General features: G+C 43.1%; 1 protein-coding gene across 1 annotated transcript in view; it reads left to right on the forward strand.

Annotated features, from left to right (window-relative positions):
• dapk1 (death-associated protein kinase 1) overlaps positions 1 to 25,053 on the forward strand; it is a 178,713-nt gene that overhangs the window by 73,088 nt on the left and 80,572 nt on the right. Inside the window, 5 exon segments of the mRNA XM_029763893.1 lie at positions 10,259 to 10,480; positions 16,938 to 17,076; positions 21,368 to 21,497; positions 23,334 to 23,382; positions 23,900 to 23,926. Coding sequence (XP_029619753.1) covers positions 10,259 to 10,480; positions 16,938 to 17,076; positions 21,368 to 21,497; positions 23,334 to 23,382; positions 23,900 to 23,926 — 567 coding nt within the window.

Below are 25,053 nucleotides of genomic sequence, written 5' to 3' on the forward strand. Positions count from 1 at the left end.
GTCTTGATTCGATTTTCCGGGAGAGCGGCGGAGGGCCTTGTGAGAATTTCGAAAAGTTGTTTAACAGTGGTCCAATGTTTTTCCAGAGCGAGTACTACAGTCAATGTGTTAGTAGAACTTCGCTACCGTTTTCCTCAAATTTGCTTTATATATTTATTAATTCCATTTTTGTTAAAATCCCCAGCTACAGTAAATGTGGTTTCCAGTTTGCATAAAGTCCAGTGTAGTTCTTTGAGGGCTGTCGTGGTATCGGCTTGAGGGGGAATATACACGGCTGTGACTATAACCAAAGAGAATTCTCTTGGTAGGTAGTACGGTCAACATTTGATTGTGAGGGATTCTAGGTCGGGTGAACAAAAGGACTTGAGTTTCTGTATGTTATTACAATCACACCATGAGGAGTTAATCATGAAACAAACACCACCGCCCTTCTTCTTCCCGGAGAGTTCTTTATTCCTGTCTGCACAATGTACTAAGAACCCATATGGCTGAATGGATGAGGACAGTATATCCCTAGAGAGCCATGTTTCCGTGAAACAGAGTTTGCTACATTCCCTGATGTCTCTCTGGAAGGAGATCCTCGCCCTGAGCTTGTCTACTTTACTTTATTATCCAGCGACTTAACATTAGCAAGTAATATACTCGGAAGCTGTGCATGGTGTGCACGCCTCCTGAGTCGGACTAGAAGTCCACTCTGAATACCTCTTTTCCGAAAGCGGTGTTTTGGAGCAGCCTCCAGAATAATTTAGATTTCCCTGGAAACAAAGGATCAAATTCGGGAAAGTCGTATTCCTGGTGAAGGAAAAGCAGCCAACAAGTGCTCAGCATATGTGGGAACTATTTGAACAACCAGCTGACTGGATTAGAGCTCTATTTGAACAACAACCAGCTGACTGGATTAGAGCTCTATTTGAACAACCAGCTGGCTGGAGTAGAGCTCTATTTAAACAACCAGCTGACTGGATTAGAGCTCTATTTAAACAACCAGCTGACTGGATTAGAGCTCTATTTGAACAACAACCAGCTGACTGGAGTAGAGGTCTATTTAAACAACCAGCTGACTGGATTAGACCTCTATTTGAACAACCAGCTGGCTGGAGTAGAGCTCTATTTGAACAACCAGCTGACTGGATTAGAGCTCTATTTGAACAACCAGCTGACTGGATTAGAGCTTTATTTGAACAACAACCAGCTGACTGGATTAGAGCTCTATTTGAACAACAACCAGCTGACTGGATTAGAGCTCTATTTGAACAACAACCAGCTGACTGGATTAGAGCTCTATTTGAACAACAACCAGCTGACTGGATTAGAGCTCTATTTAAACAACCAGGTTGACTGGATTAGTGCTCTATTTGAACAACAACCAGCTGACTGGATTAGAGCTCTATTTGAACAACCAGCTGACTGGATTAGAGCTCTATTTGAACAACCAGCTGGCTGGAGTAGAGCTCTATTTGAACAACAACCAGTTGACTGGATTAGAGCTCTATTTAAACAACCACCTGACTGGATTAGAGCTCTATTTGAACAACAACCAGCTGACTGGATTAGAGCTCTATTTGAACAACCAGCTGACTGGATTAGAGCTCTATTTGAACAACCAGCTGGCTGGAGTAGAGCTCTATTTGAACAACAACCAGTTGACTGGATTAGAGCTCTATTTAAACAACCACCTGACTGGATTAGAGCTCTATTTGAACAACCAGCTGGCTGGATTAGAGCTCTATTTGAACAACCAGCTGGCTGGATTAGAGCTCTATTTGAACAACCAGCTGACTGGAGTAGATCTCTATTTAAACAACCAGCTGGCTGGATTAGTGCTCTATTTGAACAACAACCAGATGACTGGATTAGAGCTCTATTTGAACAACCAGCTGGCTGGAGTAGAGCTCTATTTGAACAACCAGCTGACTGGAGTAGATCTCTATTTAAACAACCAGCTGGCTGGATTAGTGCTCTATTTGAACAACAACCAGCTGACTGGAGAAGAGGTCTATTTGAACAACCAGCTGACTGGATTAGAGCTCTATTTGAACAACCAGCTGGCTGGATTAGAGCTCTATTTGAACAACCAGCCAGCTGGCTGGATTAGAGCTCTATTTGAACAACAACCAGCTGACTGGATTAGAGCTCTATTTGAACAACAACCAGCTGACTGGATTAGAGCTCTATTTGAACAACAACCAGCTGACTGGATTAGAGCTCTATTTGAACAACAACCAGCTGACTGGATTAGAGCTCTATTTGAACAACCAGCTGGCTGGATTAGAGCTCTATTTGAACAACCAGCTGGCTGGATTAGAGCTCTATTAGAAGAACCAGCTGGCTGGAAAAGAGCTCTATTTGAACAACCAGCTGGCTGGATTAGAGCTCTATTTGAACAACCAGCTGGCTGGATTAGAGCTCTATTTGAACAACAAGCTGATGGATTAGAGCTCTATTTAAATTAGAGCTCTATTTCAACAACCAGCTGACTCAAAGGCAGTTTGTCTCTCCTCTCGACTTCTTTTCTCTCCTCCCCTCATCTTCTCCAGTTGCTCTTTTGAAACAAGTTGGAAGCTACAACCATTCCCAAAACATGACAAAAAAGAACAAGCAATTTGATCCCTCTGACTGTTGGCTTCAGATAGGGAGAAACAGAATGCTGTCAGGGAGTGTTTTAGACAGGAGAGAGAGAAACCACTCAGACTGTGTTCTGCAGCACGTATGTTTACTCAGCAAGCATTAATGTTTTACTATGCAGAAATCGCTCCTCCATTTCCTGGTTGCTAGAACTCTCTAACAGTTTGCCTAATTTCAGTTGATGTGAAAAAATAATTGAGTGTCGTGTAGAGAATCAATATACCTTCTAAACCGCTGTGAAATATATTTTCCATAACCAAAAATATTGCTGTTTGAAGCTGGAGTAACAAAACCCGAAAGTAAAAGACACAAAAACAAAACCTAAGAACGGGAAGCATAGAAAAAGCACACAGAACCGATCTACCTCTTCTTAGACTGGCTTTCAATGAGAATTACAGATCTATAACTCACATTTCTAACGAGCTACATATTGCCACTTGTTGCATTTCTACACATTTTGCCACAGGGCAAAGATAACCATGATATGCTATTCTACTGTGCGGTGATATATGCTAGATGGGTCCGCTGCCCTGGGTAGTATTAGAGAGAGGGGGTTTCTACCAGCGGATGCTACAGGTATGCACCATATACGTGGTGAGACGGATTGACCTAAACCTTTTCAGTTTTATAGCGACTGAGCCCTCATCTCAAGCCCCTTGGTCAGGAAAGAGCTCTTAGATTAGCATGCAGAGAGAGAGAGAGAGAGAGAGAGAGAAAGAAACTGGCTAGGTTACCCCTCCAGCCTAGAAGCAGGGACCACTGCCATAAATATAGGGTCTCACGATCATGGTGTAATTCTGGCGTTAGCGTCATTAGCATGATCTGACTGCACCTTCCTGACGCAGGCCTTACCGTGTTAGCATCTACCTGCAGCTAATGCTGTTAGCATTTTATAACAGGTTATTTTCAGACGTGGTTGTTGTGTGTAATGTTAGAGGGAGGAGAGGGGGTTGAGGGAGGAGAGCTGGGGGGAGGGGTTGAGGGGGGGGGGGTTGAGGGAGGAGAGGGGGTTGATGGGAGGAGAGGGGGGTTGAGGGAGGAGAGGGGGGGAGGGGGTTGAGGGGGGAGGGGGTTGAGGGAGGAGAGGGGGTTGAGGGAGGAGAGGGGGTTGATGGGGGGGAGGGGGGAGAGCTGGGGGGAGGGGGTTGATGGAGGGGAAGAGATGGATCAGTTACAGGTCTCTATGGGACTGATTTCTTACATTTAACATTACATTTAAGTCATTTAGCAGACGCTCTTATCCAGAGCGACTTACAAATTGGTGCATTCACCTTATGATATCCAGTGGAACAACCACTTTACAATAGTGCATCTAAATCTTTTGGGGGGGGAGGGGGGGTTAGAAGGATTACTTTATCCTATCCCAGGTATTCCTTAAAGAGGTGGGGTTTCAGGTGTCTCCGGAAGGTGGTGATTGACTCCGCTGGCGTCGTGAGGGAGCTTGTTCCACCATTGGGGTGCCAGAGCAGCGAACAGTTTTGACTGGGCTGAGCGGGAACTGTGCTTCCTCAGAGGTAGGGAGGTGAGCAGGCCAGAGGTGGATGAACGCAGTGCCCTTGTTTGGGTGTAGGGCCTGATCAGAGCCTGAAGGTACGGAGGTGCCGTTCCCCTCAAAGCTCCGTAGGCAAGCACCATGGACTTGTAGCGGATGCGAGCTTCAACTGGAAGCCAGTGGAGAGAGCGGAGGAGCGGGGTGACGTGAGAGAACTTGGGAAGGTTGAACACCAGACGGGCTGCGGCGTTCTGGATGAGTTGTAGGGGTTTAATGGCACAGGCAGGGAGCCCAGCCAACAGCGAGTTGCAGTAATCCAGACGGGAGATGACAAGTGCCTGGACTAGGACCTGCGCCGCTTCCTGTGTGAGGCAGGGTCGTACTCTGCGAATGTTGTAGAGCTCCTTCCCGCCAGCTTGTTTTTTCATACCGCACGCACCCGCTCACCCTGCTGGCCGCTAGTCCGACTCCCACCCGCTCACCCTGCTGTCTGCTAGTCCGACTCCCACCCGCTCACCCTGCTGTCCGCTAGTCCGACTCCCACCCGCTCACCCTGCTGGCTGCTAGTCCGACTCCCACCAGCTCACCCTGCTGGCTGCTAGTCCGACTCCCACCCGCTCACCCTGCTGGCTGCTAGTCCGACTCCCACCCGCTCACCCTGCTGGCTGCTAGTCCGACTCCCACCCGCTCACCCTGCTGGCTGCTAGTCCGACTCCCACCCGCTCACCCTGCTGGCTGCTTGTCCGACTCCCACCCGCTCACCCTGCTGGCTGCTTGTCCGACTCCCACCCGCTCACCCTGCTGGCTGCTAGTCCGACTCCCACCCGCTCACCCTGCTGGCTGCTTGTCCGACTCCCACCCGCTCACCCTGCTGGCTGCTTGTCCGACTCCCACCCGCTCACCCTGCTGGCTGCTAGTCCGACTCCCACCCGCTCACCCTGCTGGCTGCTAGTCCGACTCCCACCCGCTCACCCTGCTGGCTGCTAGTCCGACTCCCACCCGCTCACCCTGCTGGCTGCTTGTCTGACTCCCACCCGCTCACCCTGCTGGCTGCTAGTCCGACTCCCACCCGCTCACCCTGCTGGCTGCTAGTCCGACTCCCACCCGCTCACCCTGCTGGCTGCTAGTCCGACTCCCACCCGCTCCCGCAAGAACTGGTCCTGAACCCGACCACAGTCCTGCAATGTTATTTTAATTGTATGTGACGCAACTCGCAATTTTGCCGCCCTAGTCAAGTTCAAAATGTGCAAAAATAGCTTCAGAAATATTAAGCTGTCTGTATTACTGGGCTGTATCAGCTAATAGCCTAGTCTACAGGCTATTACAGACAACTGCACCGTGTCCCTCCTCCCATATAGCCTAGTCTACAGGCTATTACAGACAACTGCACCGTGTCCCTCCTCCCATATAGCCTAGTCTACAGGCTATTACAGACAACTGCACCGTGTCCCTCCTCCCATATAGCCTAGTCTACAGGCTATTACAGACAACTGCACCGTGTCCCTCCTCCCATATAGCCTAGTCTACTCTTAAATATTCTTCAAATATATTTTAATCACTGGTCTGCAACATACAGAATGATCATGTTAGTTTGTGCATAATGCTTTAATACATTAAATAACACAAACAAAGACAAATGTTCAAAATAATCTGCAGGACTAAAACATATTTTCATCCAAAAGTTGTCTCTCTGACCACCTCACACCTGCGAGCATCATGTCGGGGCTCACAGGTCACGCCAGTTGCCCACGGGAATGCAGCTCTCTACAGTCAGACAAACAGTGGTTAATGAATGAATGAGGAAGGAGAGATTGAAATCCGGTCTTACAGTCGAGTCTGTTTCATCACACTGAGTCATGTACTGAATGTCAGTTCCTCTCAGAGCATTTTGACATGCAGGCCTCTCCCTAGTCTCCTCCCTAGTGTCCTCCCTAGTCTCCTCCCTAGTCTCCTCCCTAGTCTCCTCCCTTGTCTCTTCTCTCAGATAAAATGTCTCGTTTCTCTGCCTGCAGCTTCTGGGACACCAACTGCTGCTCCTATTAACATGAGAAAGGCCTGTACAGTTCAAGTGGGAAGTTTACATACACCTTAGCCAAACACATTTAAACTCAGTTTTTCACAGTTCCTGACATTTAATCCTAGTAAAAATTCCCTGTTTTAGGTCAGTTAGGATCACCACTTTATTTTAAAAATGTGAAATATCAGAATAATAGTAGAGAGAATGATTTATTTCAGCTTTAATTTCTTTCATTACATTCCCAGTGGTTCAGAAGTTTACATACACTCAATTAGTATTTGGTAGCATTGCCTTTAAATTGTTTAACTTGGGTCAAACGTTTCTTCCACAAACTTCCCACAATAAGTTGGGTGAGTTTTGGCCCATTCCTCCTGACAGAGCTGGTGTAACTGAGTCAGGTTTGCAGGCCTCCTTGCTCGCACACGCTTTTTCAGTTCTGCCCACAAATTTTCAATAGGATTGAGGTTAGGGCTTTGTGATGGCCACTCCAATACCTTGACTTTGTTGTCCTTAAGGCACTTTGCCACAACTTTGGATGTATGCTTGGGGTCATTGTCCTTTTGGAAGACTCATTTGCAACCAAGCTTTAACTTCCTGACTGATGTCTTGAGATGTTGCCTCAATATATCCACATAATTTTCCTTTCTCATGATGCCAGCTATTTTGTGAAGTGCACCAGTCCCTCCTGCAGCAAAGCACCCCCACAACATGATGCTGCCACCTCCGTGCTTCACGGTTGCGATGGTGTTCTTCAGCTTGCAAGCATCCCCCTTTTTCCTCCAAACATAACGATGGTCATTATGGCCAAACAATTCTATTTTTGTTTCATCAGACCAGAGGACATTTCTCAAAAAAATACAATCTTTGTCACCATGTGCAGTTGCAAACTGTAGTTTGACTTTTCCATGGCAGTTTTGGAGCAGTGGCTTCTTCCTTGCTGAGCGGCCTTTCAGGTTATGTCGATATAGGACTCGTTTTACTGTGGCTATAGATACTTTTGTACCTGTTTCCTCCAGCATCTTCACAAGGTCCTCTGCTGTTGTTCTGGGATTGATTTGCACTTTTCACACCAAAGTACGTTCATCTCTATGAGACAGAATGTGTCTCCTTCCTGAGTGGTATGACGGCTGCGTGGTCCCATGGTGTTTATACTTGCATACTATTGTTTGTCCAGATGAACGTGGTACCTTCAGGCATTTATAAAATGCTCCCAAGGATGAACCAGACTTGTGCAGGTCTATGGCATATAAAGCCATAACACACATTTTTCCAGCAGCAGATTGTGATGTCAAAAGCCGCACTGAAGTCTAACAGAACAGCTCCCACAATATTTGTGTTAGTATTTTCGCTCAGCCAATCAGTAATTTTTGTAAGTGTTATATGTGTTGCATGACCTTCCCTATCAGTGTGGTGATAAATCTGTTGTTCATTTGTTAACCCTGAAATAGCATTGAATCTGGTGACACTATAACTAAGACTATAGCTGAGCTGAGACTATAGCTGAGCTGAGAATATAGCTGAGACTATAGCTGAGCTGAGACTATAGCTGAGACTATAGCTGAGACTATAGCTGAGACTATAGCTGAGACTATAGCGGAGCTGAGACTATAGCGGAGCTGAGACTATAGCGGAGCTGAGACTATAGCGGAGCTGAGACTATAGCGGAGCTGAGACTATAACTGAGCTGAGACTATAGCTGAGCTGAGACTATAGCTGAGACTATAGCTGAGACTATAGCTGAGCTGAGACTATAGCTGAGCTGAGACTATAGCTGAGACTATAGCTGAGCTGAGACTATAGCTGAGCTGAGACTATAGCTGAGACTATAGCTGAGACTATAGCTGAGACTATAGCTGAGACTATAACTGAGACTATAGCTGAGCTGAGACTATAGCTGAGCTGAGACTATAACTGAGCTGAGACTATAGCTGAGACTATAACTGAGCTGAGACTATAACTGAGCTGAGACTATAGCTGAGCTGAGACTATAGCTGAGCTGAGACTATAGCTGAGCTGAGACTATAGCTGAGACTATAGCTGAGACTATAGCTGAGCTGAGACTATAACTGAGCTGAGATTATAGCTGAGCTGAGACTATAGCTGAGCTGAGACTATAGCTGAGACTATACTGCTATAGCTGAGCTGAGACTATAGCTGAGACTATAGCTGAGCTGAGACTATAACTGAGCTGAGACTATAGCTGAGCTGAGACTATAGCTGAGCTGAGACTATAGCTGAGACTATAGCTGAGCTGAGACTATAGCTGAGACTATAGCTGAGACTATAGCTGAGCTGAGACTATAACTGAGCTGAGACTATAGCTGAGACTATAACTGAGACTATAGCTGAGCTGAGACTATAGCTGAGCTGAGACTATAGCTGAGCTGAGACTATAACTGAGCTGAGACTATAGCTGAGCTGAGACTATAACTGAGCTGAGACTATAACTGAGACTATTGCTGAGCTGAGACTATAGCTGAGCTGAGACTATAGCTGAGACTATAGCTGAGACAATAGCTGAGCTGAGACTATAGCTGAGACTATAACTGAGCTGAGATTATAGCTGAGCTGAGACTATAGCTGAGCTGAGACTATAGCTGAGCTGAGACTATAGCTGAGACTATAGCTGAGCTGAGACTATAGCTGAGACTATAGCTGAGACTATAGCTGAGCTGAGACTATAACTGAGCTGAGACTATAGCTGAGACTATAACTGAGACTATAGCTGAGCTGAGACTATAGCTGAGCTGAGACTATAACTGAGCTGAGACTATAGCTGAGCTGAGACTATAACTGAGCTGAGACTATAACTGAGACTATTGCTGAGCTGAGACTATAGCTGAGCTGAGACTATAGCTGAGACTATAGCTGAGACAATAGCTGAGCTGAGACTATAGCTGAGACTATAACTGAGCTGAGACTATAGCTGAGCTGAGACTATAGCTGAGCTGAGACTATAGCTGAGCTGAGACTATAGCTGAGACTATAGCTGAGCTGAGACTATAGCTGAGCTGAGACGATAACTGAGCTGAGACTATAGCTGAGCTGAGACTATAGCTGAGACTATAGCTGAGCTGAGACTATAGCTGAGACTATAGCTGAGACTATAGCTGAGCTGAGACTATAGCTGAGACTATAGCTGAGCTGAGAATATAGCTGAGACTATAGCTGAGACTATAGCTGAGCTGAGAATATAGCTGAGACTATAGCTGAGCTGAGACTATAGCTGAGACTATAGCTGAGACTATAGCTGAGACTATAGCTGAGACTATAGCTGAGACTATAGCTGAGCTGAGACTATAGCTGAGACTATAGCTGAGCTGAGACTATAGCTGAGCTGAGACTATAGCTGAGCTGAGACTATAACTGAGCTGAGACTATAACTGAGCTGAGACTACAGCTGAGACTATAGCTGAGACTAGAGCTGAGCTGAGACTATATCTGAGACTATAGCTGACCTGAGACTATAGCTGAGACTATAGCTGAGACTATAGCTGAGACTATAGCTGAGACTATAGCTGAGACTATAACTGAGACTATAACTGAGCTGAGAATATAGCTGAGACTATAGCTGAGCTGAGACTATAGCTGAGACTTTAACTGAGACAATAGCTGAGCTGAGACTATAGCTGAGACTATAGCTGAGCTGAGACTATAGCTGAGACTATAGCTGAGCTGAGACTATAGCTGAGACTATAGCTGAGACTATAACTGAGCTGAGACTATAGCTGAGACTATAGCTGAGCTGAGACTATAGCTGAGACTATAGCTGAGACTATAGCTGAGCTGAGACTATAGCTGAGCTGAGACTATAGCTGCGCTGAGACTATAGCTGAGCTGAGACTATATCTGAGCTGAGACTATATCTGAGGCTATATCTGAAACTATAGCTGAGCTGAGACTATAGCTGAGACTATAGCTGAGCTGAGACTATAGCTGAGCTGAGACTATATCTGAGCTGAGACTATAGCTGAGCTGAGACTGTAGCTGAGCTGAGACTATAGCTGAGCTGAGACTATATCTGAGACTATATCTGAGACTATAGCTCAGACTAATTTCATGGTGAACAGTATGTTTCTATCTGTTCTAACTCTGTGACCGTCTCCTCTCCCCTTGTCCTGCAGTGGTCAGTTTGCGGTGGTAAAGAAATGTCGTGAGCGTAGCTCTGGCCTGGAGTATGCTGCTAAGTTCATCCGTAAGCGACGGAGCAAGTCGAGCCGGCGTGGCGTGACCCGGGAAGACATCGAGAGGGAGGTCAGCATTCTGAAGGAGATTCAACACCCTAACACCATCACGCTGCACGACGTGTTCGAGAACAAGACTGATGTCATCCTCATACTAGAACTGTGAGTACCCCGACGCCCTGACCCCCCTGACCCCCCCTGACGGCCCTGACCCCCCCGACCCCCTGACAGCCCTGACCCCTCCTGACCCCCCCGATTCCCCCCCGACCCCCTGACGCCCCGACGTCTTATCAGAAAAGTGTTTCATCGTTTTCACAGCTTTTCATGTCCTTAAAACCGGTCAATCTGATGACATTGGACATTTTGCACAGGACCAATCTTTCCAGTGTTTTGGAGTTATTGCGTTTTTCTCCCCGGTCCCTAAATGAAACCGACAACTTTACCGGTGGTAACTAGATTATTAATGCTCATTCTATCCATATAAGACAGACACTCCTTGAGTATGCCAAATAATAACGGGATATTGGTGTGCATATAAAGGTGCTGAGTGAAATTCTAATTTGTTGTCCTTGATCATTCATTTTAAGTTTGTCCTGAAAATCAGTTGTTTCATCAGTATTTTATGTTTTATAATATGTATTTTTGTATAGACTACACCTAATATAGAATAGAAGAGGCCTTTGAATTTCTTTTGAATTCAATTCTACTTCCTTTCATTCAAGTTAGAATTGCAATTCTGTATCCTGTTTGCTACTTCAAGAATTTAATTGGAATTGATGAGGCATTTTATATTCTGAATTGAGCACAACCCTGTTTTATACAGCCTGACAGTCCCTCTGTCAATCACCACATTCTTATCGGCAGACTCAACAGCCTTGGTTTCTCAAATGACTGCCTCGCCTGGTTCACCAACTACTTTTCAGACAGAGTTCAGTGTGTCAAATCGGAGGGCCTGTTGTCTGGACCTCTGGCAGTCTATATGGGGGTGCCACAGGGTTCAATTCTCGGGCCAACTCTTTTCTCTGTATATATCAATGATGTCACTCTTGCTGCTGGTGAATCTCTGATCCACCTCTACGCAGACGACATCATTCTGTATACTTCTGGCCCTTCTTTGGACACTGTTAACAACCCTCCAGACGAGCTTCAATGCCATACAACTCTCCTTCCGTGGCCTCCAACTGCTCCTAAATACAAGTAAAACTAAATGCATGCTCTTCAACCGATCGCTGCCTGCACCTGCCCGCCTGTCCAGCATCACTATGGACGGTTCTGACTTAGAATATGTGGACAACTGCAAATACCTAGGTGTTTGGTTAGATTGTAAACTCTCCTTCCAGACTCACATCAAACATCTCCAATCCAAAGTTAAATCAAGAATTGGCTTCCTATTTCGCAACAAAGCATCCTTCATTCATGCTGCCAAACATGCCCTCGTAAAACTGACTATCCTACCGATCCTCGACTTCGGCGATGTCATTTACAAAATAGCCTCCAACACTCTACTCAGCAAATTGGATGCAGTCTATCACAGTGCCATCCGTTTTGTCACCAAAGCCCCATATACTACCCACCACTGCGACCTGTACGCTCTCATTGGCTGGCCCTCGCTTCATATTTGTCGCCAAACCCACTGGCTCCAGGTCATCTACAAGACCCTGCTAGGTAAAGTCCCCCCTTATCTCCGCTCACTGGTCACCATAGCAGCACCCACCTGTAGCACGCGCTCCAGCAGGTATATCTCTCTGGTCACCCCCAAAGCCAATTCGTCCTTTGGCCGCCTTTCCTTCCAGTTCTCTGCTGCCAATGACTGGAACGAACTGCAAAAATCTCTGAAACTGGAAACGCTTATCTCCCTCACCAGATTTAAGCACCAGCTGTCAGAGCAGCTCACAGATCACTGCACCTGTACATAGTCCATCTATAAATAGCCCAAACAATTACCTCATCCTCTACTGTATATATTAATTAATTTATTTATTTAGCTCCTTTGCACCCCATTATTTCTATTTCTACTTTGCACATTCACCTACTGCAAATCTAATATTCCAGTGTTTTTATTGCTATATTGTATTTACTTCGCCACCGTGGCCTTTTATTGCCTTTACCGCCCTTATCTCACCTCATTTCCTCACATTGTATATAGACTTGTTATTGTACTGTATTATTGACTGTATGCTGTATGTTTGTTTTACTCCATCTGTAACTCTGTTGTTGTTGTTGTATGTGTCAAACTGCTTGCTTTATCTTGGCCAGGTCGCAGTTGTAAATGAGAACTTGTTCTCAACTGGCTTACCTGGTTAAATAAAGGTGAAATAAAAATATCCAGTCCCTATAGTGAGGGGAAAAAAGTATTTGATCCCCTGCTGATTTTGTACGTTTGCCCACTGACAAAGAAATCAAATCAAATGTATTTATATAGCCCTTCATACATCAGCTGAAATCTCAAAGTGCTGTACAGAAACCCAGCCTAAAACCCCAAACAGCAAGCAATGCATGTGAAAGAAGCACGGTGGCTAGGAAAAACTCCCTAGGAAAAACTCCCTAGAAAGGCCAAAAACCTAGGAAGAAACCTAGAGAGGAACCAGGCTATGAGGGGTGGCCAGTCCTCTTCTGGCTGTGCCGGGTGGATATTATAACAGAACATGGTCAAGATGACCAGCAAATAATAATAATCATAGTAGTTGTCGAGGGTGCAACAAGCACGTCCGGTGAACAGGTCAGGGTTCCATAGCCGCAGGCAGAACAGTTGAAACTGGAGCAGCAGCATGGCCAGGTGGACTGGGGACAGCAAGGAGTCATCATGCCAGGTAGTCCTGAGGCATGGTCCTAGGGCTCAGGTCCTCTGAGAGAAAGAAAGAAAGAGAGAAAGAGAGAATTAGAGAGAGCATATTTAAATTCACACAGGACACCGGATAAGACAAGAGAAATACTCCAGATGTAACAGACTGACCCTAGCCCCCCGACACATAAACTACTGCAGCATAAATACTGGAGGCTGAGACAGGAGGGATCAGAAGACACTGTGGCCCCATCCGATGATACCCCCGGACAGGGCCAAACAGGCAGGATATAACCCCACCCACTTTGCCAAAGCACATCCCCCACACCACTAGAGGGATGTCTACAACCACCAACTTACCGTCCTAAGACAAGGCTGAGTATAGCCCACAAAGATCTCCGCCATGGCACAACCCAAGGGGGGGGGCGCCAACCCAGACAGGAAGACCACGTCAGTGACTCAACCCACTCAAGTGACGCACCCCTCCCATGGACGGCATGGAAGAACACCGGTAAGCCAGTGACTCAGCCCCTGTAATAGGGTTAGAGGCAGAGAATCCCAGTGGAAAGAGGGGAACCGGCAAGGCAGAGACAGCAAGGGCGGTTCGTTGCTCCAGCCTTTCCGTTCACCTTCACACTCCTGGGCCAGACTATACTTAATCATAGGACCTACTGAAGAGATAAGTCTTCATTAAAGACTTAAAGGTTGAGACTGAGTCTGCGTCTCTCACATGATCAGTCTATAATTTTAATGGTAGGTTTATTTGAACAGTGAGAGACAGAATAACAACAAAACAATCCAGAAAAACACATGTCAAAAATGTTAGAAATTGATTTGCATTTTAATGAGGGAAATAAGTATTTGACCCCTCTGCAAAACATGACTTAGTACTTGGTGGCCAAACCCTTGTTGGCAATCACAGAGGTCAGACGTTTCTTGTAGTTGGCCACCAGGTTTGCACACATCTCAGGAGGGATTTTGTCCCACTCCTCTTTGCAGATCTTCTCCAAGTCATTAAGGTTTCGAGGCTGACGTTTGGCAACTCAAACCTTCAGCTCCCCCCACAGATTTTCTATGGGATTAAGGTCTGGAGACTGGCTAGGCCACTCCAGGACCTTAATGTGCTTCTTCTTGAGCCACTCCTTTGTTGCCTTGGCCGTGTGTTTTGGGTCATTGTCATGCTGGAATACCCATCCACGACCCATTTTCAATGCCCTGGCTGAGGGAAGGAGGTTCTCACACAAGATTTGACAGTACATGGCCCCGTCCATCGTCCCTTTGATGCGGTGAAGTTGTCCTGTCCCCTTAGCAGAAAAACACCCCCATAGCATAATGTTTCCACCTCCATGTTTGACGGTGGGGATGGTGTTCTTGGGGTCATAGGCAGCATTCCTCCTCCTCCAAACATGGCGAGTTGAGTTGATGCCAAAGAGCTCCATTTTGGTCTCATCTGACCACAACACTTTCACCCAGTTGTCCTCTGAATCATTCAGATGTTCATTGGCAAACTTCAGACGGGCATGTATTTGTGCTTTCTTGAGCAGGGGGACCTTGCGGGCGCTGCAGGATTTCAGTCCTTCGCGGTGTAGTGTGTTACCAATTGTTTTCTTGGTGACTATGGTCCCAGCTGCCTTGAGATCATTGACAAAATCCTCCCGTGTAGTTCTGGGCTGATTCCTCACCGTTCTTATGATCATTGCAACTCCATGAGGTGAGATCTTGCATGGAGCCCCAGGCTGAGGGATATTGACAGTTCTTTTGTGTTTCTTCCATTTGCGAATAATCGCACCAACTGTTGTCACCTTCTCACCAAGCTGCTTGGCGATGGTCTTGTAGCCCATTCCAGCCTTGTGTAGGTCTACAATCTTGTCCCTGACATCCTTGGAGAGCTCTTTGGTCTTGGCCATGGTGGAGAGTTTGGAATCTGATTGATTGATTGCTTCTGTGGACAGGTGTCTTTTATACAGGTAACAAACAGATTAGGAGCACTCCCTTTAAGAGTGTGCTCCTAATCTCAGCTCGTTATCTGTATTAAAGACACCTGGGAGCCAGAAATCTTTCTGATTGAGAGGGGGTCAAATATTTCCTTATTATTTATTATAATATACTTATTTCCCTCATTAAAATGCAAATCAATTTATAACATTTTTGACATGCGTTTTTCTGGATTTTTTGGTTGTTATTCTGTCTCTCACTGTTCAAATAAACCTACCATTAAAATTATAGACTGATCATTTCTTTGTCAGTGGGCAAACGTACAAAATCAGCAGGGGATCAAATACTTTTTTCCCTCACTGTATATCCAGTCCCTGTATCCAGTGTAAAATAAAAAAAAACGGTTGTTTTGGCAACTTGTGGTCAAGTGACTGAACGCTGTGTTGTGATTGGCTGAGTGTGTTATTATCCTGTCACAGCTTCCTCTGCAGCTGGTTGCTACTTCCTGTTCCTGATTCCTGTTTCCATCCTCAGAGGAAATACATAAATTAGGGATTTTTTTTTTTAGGGGGAAAACGTCAACAATGTAGTCATTACAGTGACCTGCTATACCAGCCACCAGTCTGAGAGCACCATGTCGTCATCCCAAATGGAGCCCTAGGTCCTATGTAGTGCACAACTATTAACCAGGACCCAAGTAGTGCCACTTCACTGAATCATTACTCAGTGATTTGCTAATGTTTTATAAAAGGCAATATATGTGCCAAATAAACTGTGCCAAAGGCAATATATTCCAGTGTAGACTCTGGTTCAGGGTTGTCTACATGTCCTCCATCTCTCTAGACTCTGGTTCAGGGTTGTCTACATGATCTCCATCTCTCTGGGTTCTGGTGAAGGGTTGTCTGGTGAAGGGTTGTCTTCATGTCTTCCATCTCTGGGTTCTGGTGAAGGGTTGTCTGGTGAAGGGTTGTCTACATGATCTCCATCTCTCTGGGTTCTGGTGAAGGGTTGTCTACATGATCTCCATCTCTCTAGACTCTGGTGAAGGGTTGTCTACATGATCTCCATCTCTCTGGGTTCTGGTGAAGGGTTGTCTACATGATCTCCATCTCTCTAGACTCTGGTGAAGGGTTGTCTACATGATCTCCATCTCTCTGGGTTCTGGTGAAGGGTTGTCTACATGATCTCCATCTCTCTGGGTTCTGGTGAATGGTTGTCTACATGATCTCCATCTCTCTAGACTCTGGTGAAGGGTTGTCTACATGATCTCCATCTCTCTAGACTCTGGTTCAGGGTTGTCTTCATGTCCTCCATCTCTGGGTTCTGGTGAAGGGTTGTCTGGTGAAGGGTTGTCTACATGATCTCCATCTCTCTGGGTTCTGGTGAAGGGTTGTCTTCCTCCATCTCTCTGGGTTCTGGTGAAGGGTTGTCTACATGATCTCCGTCTCTCTAGACTCTGGTGAAGGGTTGTCTACATGATCTCCATCTCTCTGGGTTCTGGTGAAGGGTTGTCTACATGATCTCCATCTCTCTGGGTTCTGGTGAAGGGTTGTCTACATGATCTCCATCTCTCTGGGTTCTGGTGAAGGGTTGTCTACATGATCTCCATCTCTCTGGGTTCTGGTGAAGGGTTGTCTGGTTCAGGGTTGTCTACATGCATTACTGTACTTCTCTCGCCTCCTCGCGAGGAAATGGACCAGTGTCACTGGTCCATGTCACTGCAAGCTGTGCTAGTAGTTGTGCTAGTTTTATCACTTGCCTTCTTCATGACACTGATGTGTCGTTGCCCACTCGTTGGTATTGGCTGAAGTAAGCTTTAGGTTGATAGAAGTGCCTGCTGTTAGCTTATTGTATCTACGTTAGGTATTGTCTAAGATCTCCTCTCCTCCTCCTCTCCTCTAGGGTGGCTGGTGGAGAACTGTTTAATTTGCTAGCAGAGAAGGAGTCCTTAACAGAAGAGGAGGCTACAGAGTTCCTCAAACAGATTCTGGACGGAGTCCACTACCTGCACTCCAAACACATTGCACACTTTGACCTCAAGGTACACACACACACCCTTTGACCTCAAGGTACACATACATACACACACAGCTACGAGGGCCACTCCAGTGATGTGCTCTGTGCTCTCCACTCTGCTCTGCACTAATACCAGACACTACTAATCAATGGCAGAGCTTTTATCACACCTGGCTCTCTGGCCTGTCTCCAGCCGGAACATCCGTCGTCCACATCACTCACAGGTTGTTGGTTGGTGGATGACATCAGGGTCCGGATCAGTTCAATTCCAACTCAGTCAACGTTGTAAAATGTCCCATTTTGTTTTAGTGTGATCATTTAAACATGCTTCCCCAAAAACTCAACACTGAACACGGTCTATACTATAGGACAGCTTGAGTCACATACTATTAATAATACACATACTACCCAACATAATACGACTCTACTACACATACTACATAATACTACTCATACTACATAATACTACTCATACTACACATTCTACTATACATACTACACAATGCTATTCATACTACACATACTGCATAACACTATTCATACCACACATACTATATAATACTACTCATACTGTCAGAGCAGCTCACAGATCACTGCACCTGTACATAGCCCATCTATAATAATACACATACTACCCAACATAATACGACTCTACTACACATACTACATAATACTACTCATACTACATAATACTACTCATACTACACATTTTACTATACATACTACACAATGCTATTCATACTACACATACTGCATAACACTATTCATACCACACATACTATATAATACTACTCATACTGTCAGAGCAGCTCACAGATCACTGCACCTGTACATAGCCCATCTATAATTTAGCCCAAACTACTACCTCTTCCCCTACTGTATTTATTTATTTTATTTATTTTGCTCCTTTGCACCATATTATTTAGATTTGAACTTTGAACTTTCTTCAAACTACAAATCTACCATTCCAGTGTTTTTCTTGCTATATTGTATTTACTTTGCCACCATGGCATTTTTTTGCCTTTACCTCCCTTATCTCACATCATTTGCTCACATTGTATATAGTCTTATTTTTTTCTACTGTATTATTGACTGTATGTTGTTTACTCCATGTGTAACTCTGTGTTGTTGTATGTTGTCGAACTGCTTTGCTTTATCTTGGCCAGGTCGCAATTGTAAATGAGAACTTGTTCTCAACTTGCCTACCTGGTTAAATAAAGGTGAAATAAAAAAATTAAAAATTAAAAAATACTACATAATACAACTCCTGCTACACATAATACTACTCATACTATATAATACTACACATACTACATAATACTACTCATACTACACATTCTACTATACATACTACGTAATACTACACAATGCTATTCATACTACACATACTACCCAACATAATGACTCTACTACACATACTACATAATACTATTCATACTACATAATACTACTCATACTACACCTACTACACATACTACATAATACTACACAATGCTATTCATACTACATAATACTACGCATACTACACCTACTACATAATACTACACAATACTATTCATACTACACATGCTGCATAATACTATTCATACTACACATACTATATAATACTACTCATACTATATAATACTACTCATACTACATAATACAACTCCTGCTACACAATACTACTCATACTATATAATACTACACATACTACATAATACTACATAAAACAAACCATGCTATATAATTCTACTCATGCTACACACTCTACTACACATACAACATAATACTACTCATACTACATCATGCTACTCATACTACACATACTACATAAAATGAATCATGCTACATAATACTACTCATGCTATATAATACTACTTACTCACACTACACACTCTACTACTCGTACAACATAATACTACTCGTACAACATAATACTACTCGTACTACATAATACTACTCGTACTACGTAATACTATATAATACTACACATAATACATAATACTACTCGTACTACATAATACTATATAATACTACACATAATACTACTCATGCTATATAATACTACTCATACAACGTAATACTACTCATACTTTGTAATACTACTTATACTATGTAATATTACTCATTATGTAATACTACTCATGATATATAATACTATGTAATGCTACATAATACTACTCATACTATGTCATGCTACTCATACTACACATACTATAAAATACTACTAATACTACTCATATTACTGAATACTACTGTATTCATATTACACATATTACATAATACTACTCATACACCATATTAGCAAGCATTTCGATACACTCGCATTAACATCTGCTAACCATGTGTATGTGACAAATAAAATTTGATTTGATTTATTACACATACTAATCATACTACATCATACTACATGTTACTACACATACTGCATAATACTATACATACTACTCATATTACACAAATTAAACATACTACGTAATACTACTCATATTACACATGCTACATAATACAACATGTACTACACTTACTACAAGACATATACTACTCATACTGCATCATACTACGTATATTACACATACTATATAATACTAGCTTTATCAGATACATACTACACATACATAACACCAGACATACTACTCATACTACACATACGTCATAATACCAGTCATTCTACTCGTTCTACACATACTACTTATACTGTAATACTACTCATACTACCCAAACCAGGCATACTATTCATATTACATAATACTATACATACAACTCATACTACACATACTGCATAATACTAGCTTTATCAGATGCACTCCTCATACATATAACTCATACTACACATACTATATAATGCTACACATACTACTCATACTACACATACTACATAATACTACACATACTATATAATGCTACACATACTACTCATACTACACATACTATATAATACTACACATACTATATAATGCTACACATACTACTCATACTACATAATACTACATAATACTACACATACTATATAATGCTACACATACTACTCATACTACACATACTACATAATACTACACATACTATATAATGCTACACATACTACTCATACTACACATACTACATAATACTACACATACTATATAATGCTACACATACTACTCATACTACACATACTACATAATACTACACATACTATATAATGCTACACATACTACTCATACTACACATACTACATAATACTACACATGCTATATAATACTACTCATATTAAACATACTACATAATACTACTCATATTACACATGCTACATAATACAACATATGCTACACATACTGCTTCACATGCTACTCTTACTGCAAGACATATACTACTCATACTGCATCATATTACATATATTACACATACTACATAATACTAGCTTTATCAGATACATACTACACATACATAATACCAGACATACTACTCATACTACATAATACTACATACTACTGCATATTACTACACATACAACATAAACCAGTCATTCTACTCATTCTACACATACTACATAATACTACTAATACTGTAATACTACTCATACTACCCAAACCAGGTATACTACACATACTATATAATGCTACTCATGCTACACGTACTGTATACTACTACACATAATATATAATACTACATAAACTACACATACTATATAATACTTCTCATGCTGCACGTACAGTATAATACTACATATACTACACATACTATATAATACTACTCATACCACACATACTACATACTACTACACGTATTACCCATACATATACTAAACATACAACTCATACAACATAATACTAGCTTTATCAGATACACTACTCCTACATACTACTCATACTACATAGTACTACACATACAACATAATACTAGCTTTATCAGATGCACTACTCCTACATACTCCTACATACTACATAGTACTACACATACAACATAATACTAGCTTTATCAGATACACTACTCCTACATACTACATAATACTACACATACTACATAATACCACTACATCTACCTGGAGCCATTACTGTCATGTAGGGACAATCTGATTCCAGTCCTGTCTCATCTGTTCCCAGTCTGATAGCCATTCATTCTTTAACCTGCTGGTCTAAAGAGCTTTTAAAGGATTAAGTCAGGAGTCAAGATAGTCTGCTGAAGGAGGCATTGTGGCTCTGGAATGTAGGCTCTCGCTCTCTCTCTCTCTCTCTCTCTCTCTCTCTTTTTCTCTCTCTCACACACCATCTCTCTCTTGCTGGTTCCTAGAGAGGCTTTACTTTATGGGATGTTATTTCCATGTTTGATGCCCTCTCCCTCCCCTCTCCCTCTAGCCAGAGAACATTATGTTACTGAACAGAGCTGTGGCCCATCCTCGCATCAAGCTCATCGACTTCGGTCTGGCACACAAGATCGATTTTGGCAATGATTTCAAAAACATCTTTGGCACCCCGGAATTTGTAGGTCAGTCTATCCGGCGAACCAAGTGCACCACAGCCGTGTGTGTGTGTGTGTGTGTGTGTGTGTGTGTGAGTTGTCTGCATGTATGTACTGTGTTATGTTCATCGTCTGACCTGCAAGTCAGCTCAGTTTAACATCAAATACCCATATATATATATATATACTACTGTTGAAAAGTTTGGTTGTCACTTAGAAATGTCCTTGTTTTCCATGAAAACATACATGAAATGAGTTGCAAAATGAATAGGAAATATAGTCAAGACGCAAGGTTATAAATAATGATTTTTAATTTAAATAATAATTGTGTCCTTCAAACTTTGCTTTTGTTATAGAATCCTCCATTTGCAGAAATTACAGCCTTGCAGACCTTTGGCATTCTAGTTGTCAATTTGATGAGGTAATCTGAAGAGATTTCACCCCATGCTTCCTGATGCACCTCCCACAAGTTGGATTGGCTTGATGGGCACTTCTTACGTACCATACGGTCAAGCTGCTCCCACAACAGATCAATAGGGTTGAGATCCGGTGACTGTGCTGGCCACGCCATTATAGATAGAATACCAGCTGACTGCTTCTTCCCTAAATAGTTCTTGCATAGTTTGGAGCTGTGCTTTGGGTCATTGTCCTGTTGTAGGAGGAAATTGTCTCCAGTTAAGCGCCGTCCACAGGGTATGGCATGGCGTTGCAAAATGGAGTGATAGCCTTCCTTCTTCAAGATCCCTTTTACCCTTTACAAAACTTCCACTTTACCAAAGCAACCCCAGAACATCACATTGCCTCCACCATGATGACAGATGGCGTCAAACACTCCAGCATCTTTTCAATTTTTCTGCGTCTCACGAATGTCGTTCTTTGTGATCCGAACACCTCAAACTTAGATTTCTCTGTCCATAACACTTTTCCAATCTTCCTCTGTCCATTGTCTGTGTTATTTTGCCCATCTTAATATTAAATTTTTTGGGGCCAGTCTGAGATATGGATTTTTCTTTGCAACTCTGCCTAGAAGGCCAACATCCCGGAGTCGCCTCTTCACTGTTGACGTTGAGACTGGTGTTTTGCGGGTACTATTTCATGAAGCTGTCAGTTGAGGACTTGTGAGGTGTCTGTTTCTCAAACTGGACACTCTAATGTACTTGTCCTCTCGCTCAGTTGTGCACCGGGGCCTCCCACTCCTCTTTCTATTCTGGTTAGAGCCAGTTTGTGCTGTTCTGTGAAGGGAGTAGTACACAGCGTTGTACGAGATCTTCAGTTTCTTGGCAATTTCTCGCATGGAATAGCCTTCATTTCTCAGAACAAGAATAGACTGACGAGTTTCAGAAGAAAGCTCTTTGTTTCTGGCCATTTTGAGCCTGTAATCGAACCCACAGATGCTGATGCTCCAGATACTCAACTGGTCTAAAGAAGGCCAGTTTTATTGCTTCTTTAATCAGGATAACCGTTTTCAGCTGTGCTAACATATTTGCAAAAGGGTTTTCTAATGATCAATTAGCCTTTTGAAATGATAAACTTGGATTAGCTAACACAACGTGCCATTGGAACACAGGAGTGATGGTTGCTGATAATGGGCCTCTGTACGCCTATGTAGATATTCCATTAAAAATCTGCCGTTTCCAGCAACAATAGTCATTTACAACATTAACAATGTCTACACTGTATTTCTGATCAATTTGATGTTATTTTAATGGACAAAAAATTAGCTTTCCTTTCAAAAACAAGGACATTTCTAAGTGACCCCAAACTTCTGAACGGTAGTGTGTACATACACACACACACATACAACACCCTACATTCTAGGCTCAGTGCTTTTGGCTTAATAGTGTGTTTTTTTAACTCTTGCAGCTCCAGAGGTAGTCAACTATGAACCGCTCGGCCTGGAGGCAGACATGTGGTGAGAGACAGATGTACTTTATATTTAGATAGTGTATGTATATATACATACACACACACATCATACATATACTGAGTATACAGAACATTAGGAACACCTTCCTAATATTGAGTTGCACCCCCTTTTGCCCCCAGAACAGTCTCAATTCGTCAGGTCATGGACTCTACAAGGTGTCCAAAGTGTTCCACAGGGATGCTGGTCCATGTTGACTCCAATGCTTCCCACAGCTGTTTCAAGTTAGCTGGCTGGTCTTTTGCATGGTGGATATACCTTGATACATACGGGAAGCACAAGAATTACAACACTGCTGTTTTCTGTGTGTATAAAGAATGGTCCACCACCCAAAGGAACACTTAACACATTGTAGACGAATAAAGACTCTTATGAGGGGAAAAAGGGGTGGTGTAAATCCATATTAGGACGGTGTTCCTAATGTTTTGTTGACTCGGTGTATAAGGCTCTGTATATATCTCTATATGTCTGTTGGGTAATAATCCATATTCCTCTGTTGTTCCAGGAGTGTTGGAGTGATCACCTATATTCTGTAAGTAGAACAATCCTAATGACTGGTCTAATACATTCAACTGTCACCAGTATCCCTTTCAGTGATTGGTCCTGATATTGATCTTGTATTTTGTGTCTTTTTTATCTGTGTGTATTTCTTTTGTATAACTGCGTTGTTGACGAATGCAACCAATCATTTCACTGTACCCTTTACCCCTGCTGTATCCTGTAGACGTGAACAATCAAGTCTGATTTGATATTCATAAAAAAAATATATATTAACATATTAATGCATATATTTCAATCAAATGTATTTATCAAGCTCTTTTTACATCAGCCGATGTCACAAAGTGCTGTACAGAAACCCAGCCTAAAACCCCAAACAGCAAGCAATGCAGATGTAGAAGCACGGTGGCTAGGAAAAACTCCCTAGAAAGGCCAAAACCTAGGAAGAAACCTAGAGAGGAACCAGGCTCTGAGGGGTGGTCAGTCCTCTTCTGGCTGTGCCGGGTGGAGATTATTAGAGTACATGGCCATTTACAGTGCCTTGCAAAAGTATTCACCCCCCTTGGTGTTTTTTCTATTTTGTTGCATTACAACCTGTAATTTAAATGGATTTGGGGGGGATTTCATGTAATGGATAAACACAAAATAGTCCAAATGGTGAAGTGAAATGAACAAAAATAACTTGTTTCAAAAAATGTAAAATAAACAACGGAAAAGTGGTGCGTATATAAACTCAGCAAAAAAAGAAACGTCCTCTCACTGTCAACTGCATTTATTTTCAGCAAACTAAACACGTGTAAATATTTGTATGAACATAACAAGATTCGACAACTGAGACATAAACTGAACAAGTTCCATAAACATGTGACTAACAGAAATGGAATGTGTCCCTGAACAAAGGGGGGTCAAAATCAAAAGTAACAGTCAGTATCTGGTGTGGCCACCAGCTGCATTAAGTACTGCAGTGCATCTCCTCCTCATGAACTGCACCAGATTTGCCAGTTCTTGCTGTGAGATGTTACCCCACTCTTCCACCAAGGCACCTGCACGTTCCTGGACGTTTCTGGGGGGAATGGCCCTAGTCCTCACCCTCCGATCCAACAGGTCCCAGACGTGCTCAATGGGATTGAGATCCGGGCTCTTCGTTGGCCATGGCAGAAC

The sequence above is a fragment of the Salmo trutta genome, chromosome 9 (genome assembly GCF_901001165.1).
Source record: "Salmo trutta chromosome 9, fSalTru1.1, whole genome shotgun sequence".
NCBI lineage: Eukaryota > Metazoa > Chordata > Actinopteri > Salmoniformes > Salmonidae > Salmo > Salmo trutta.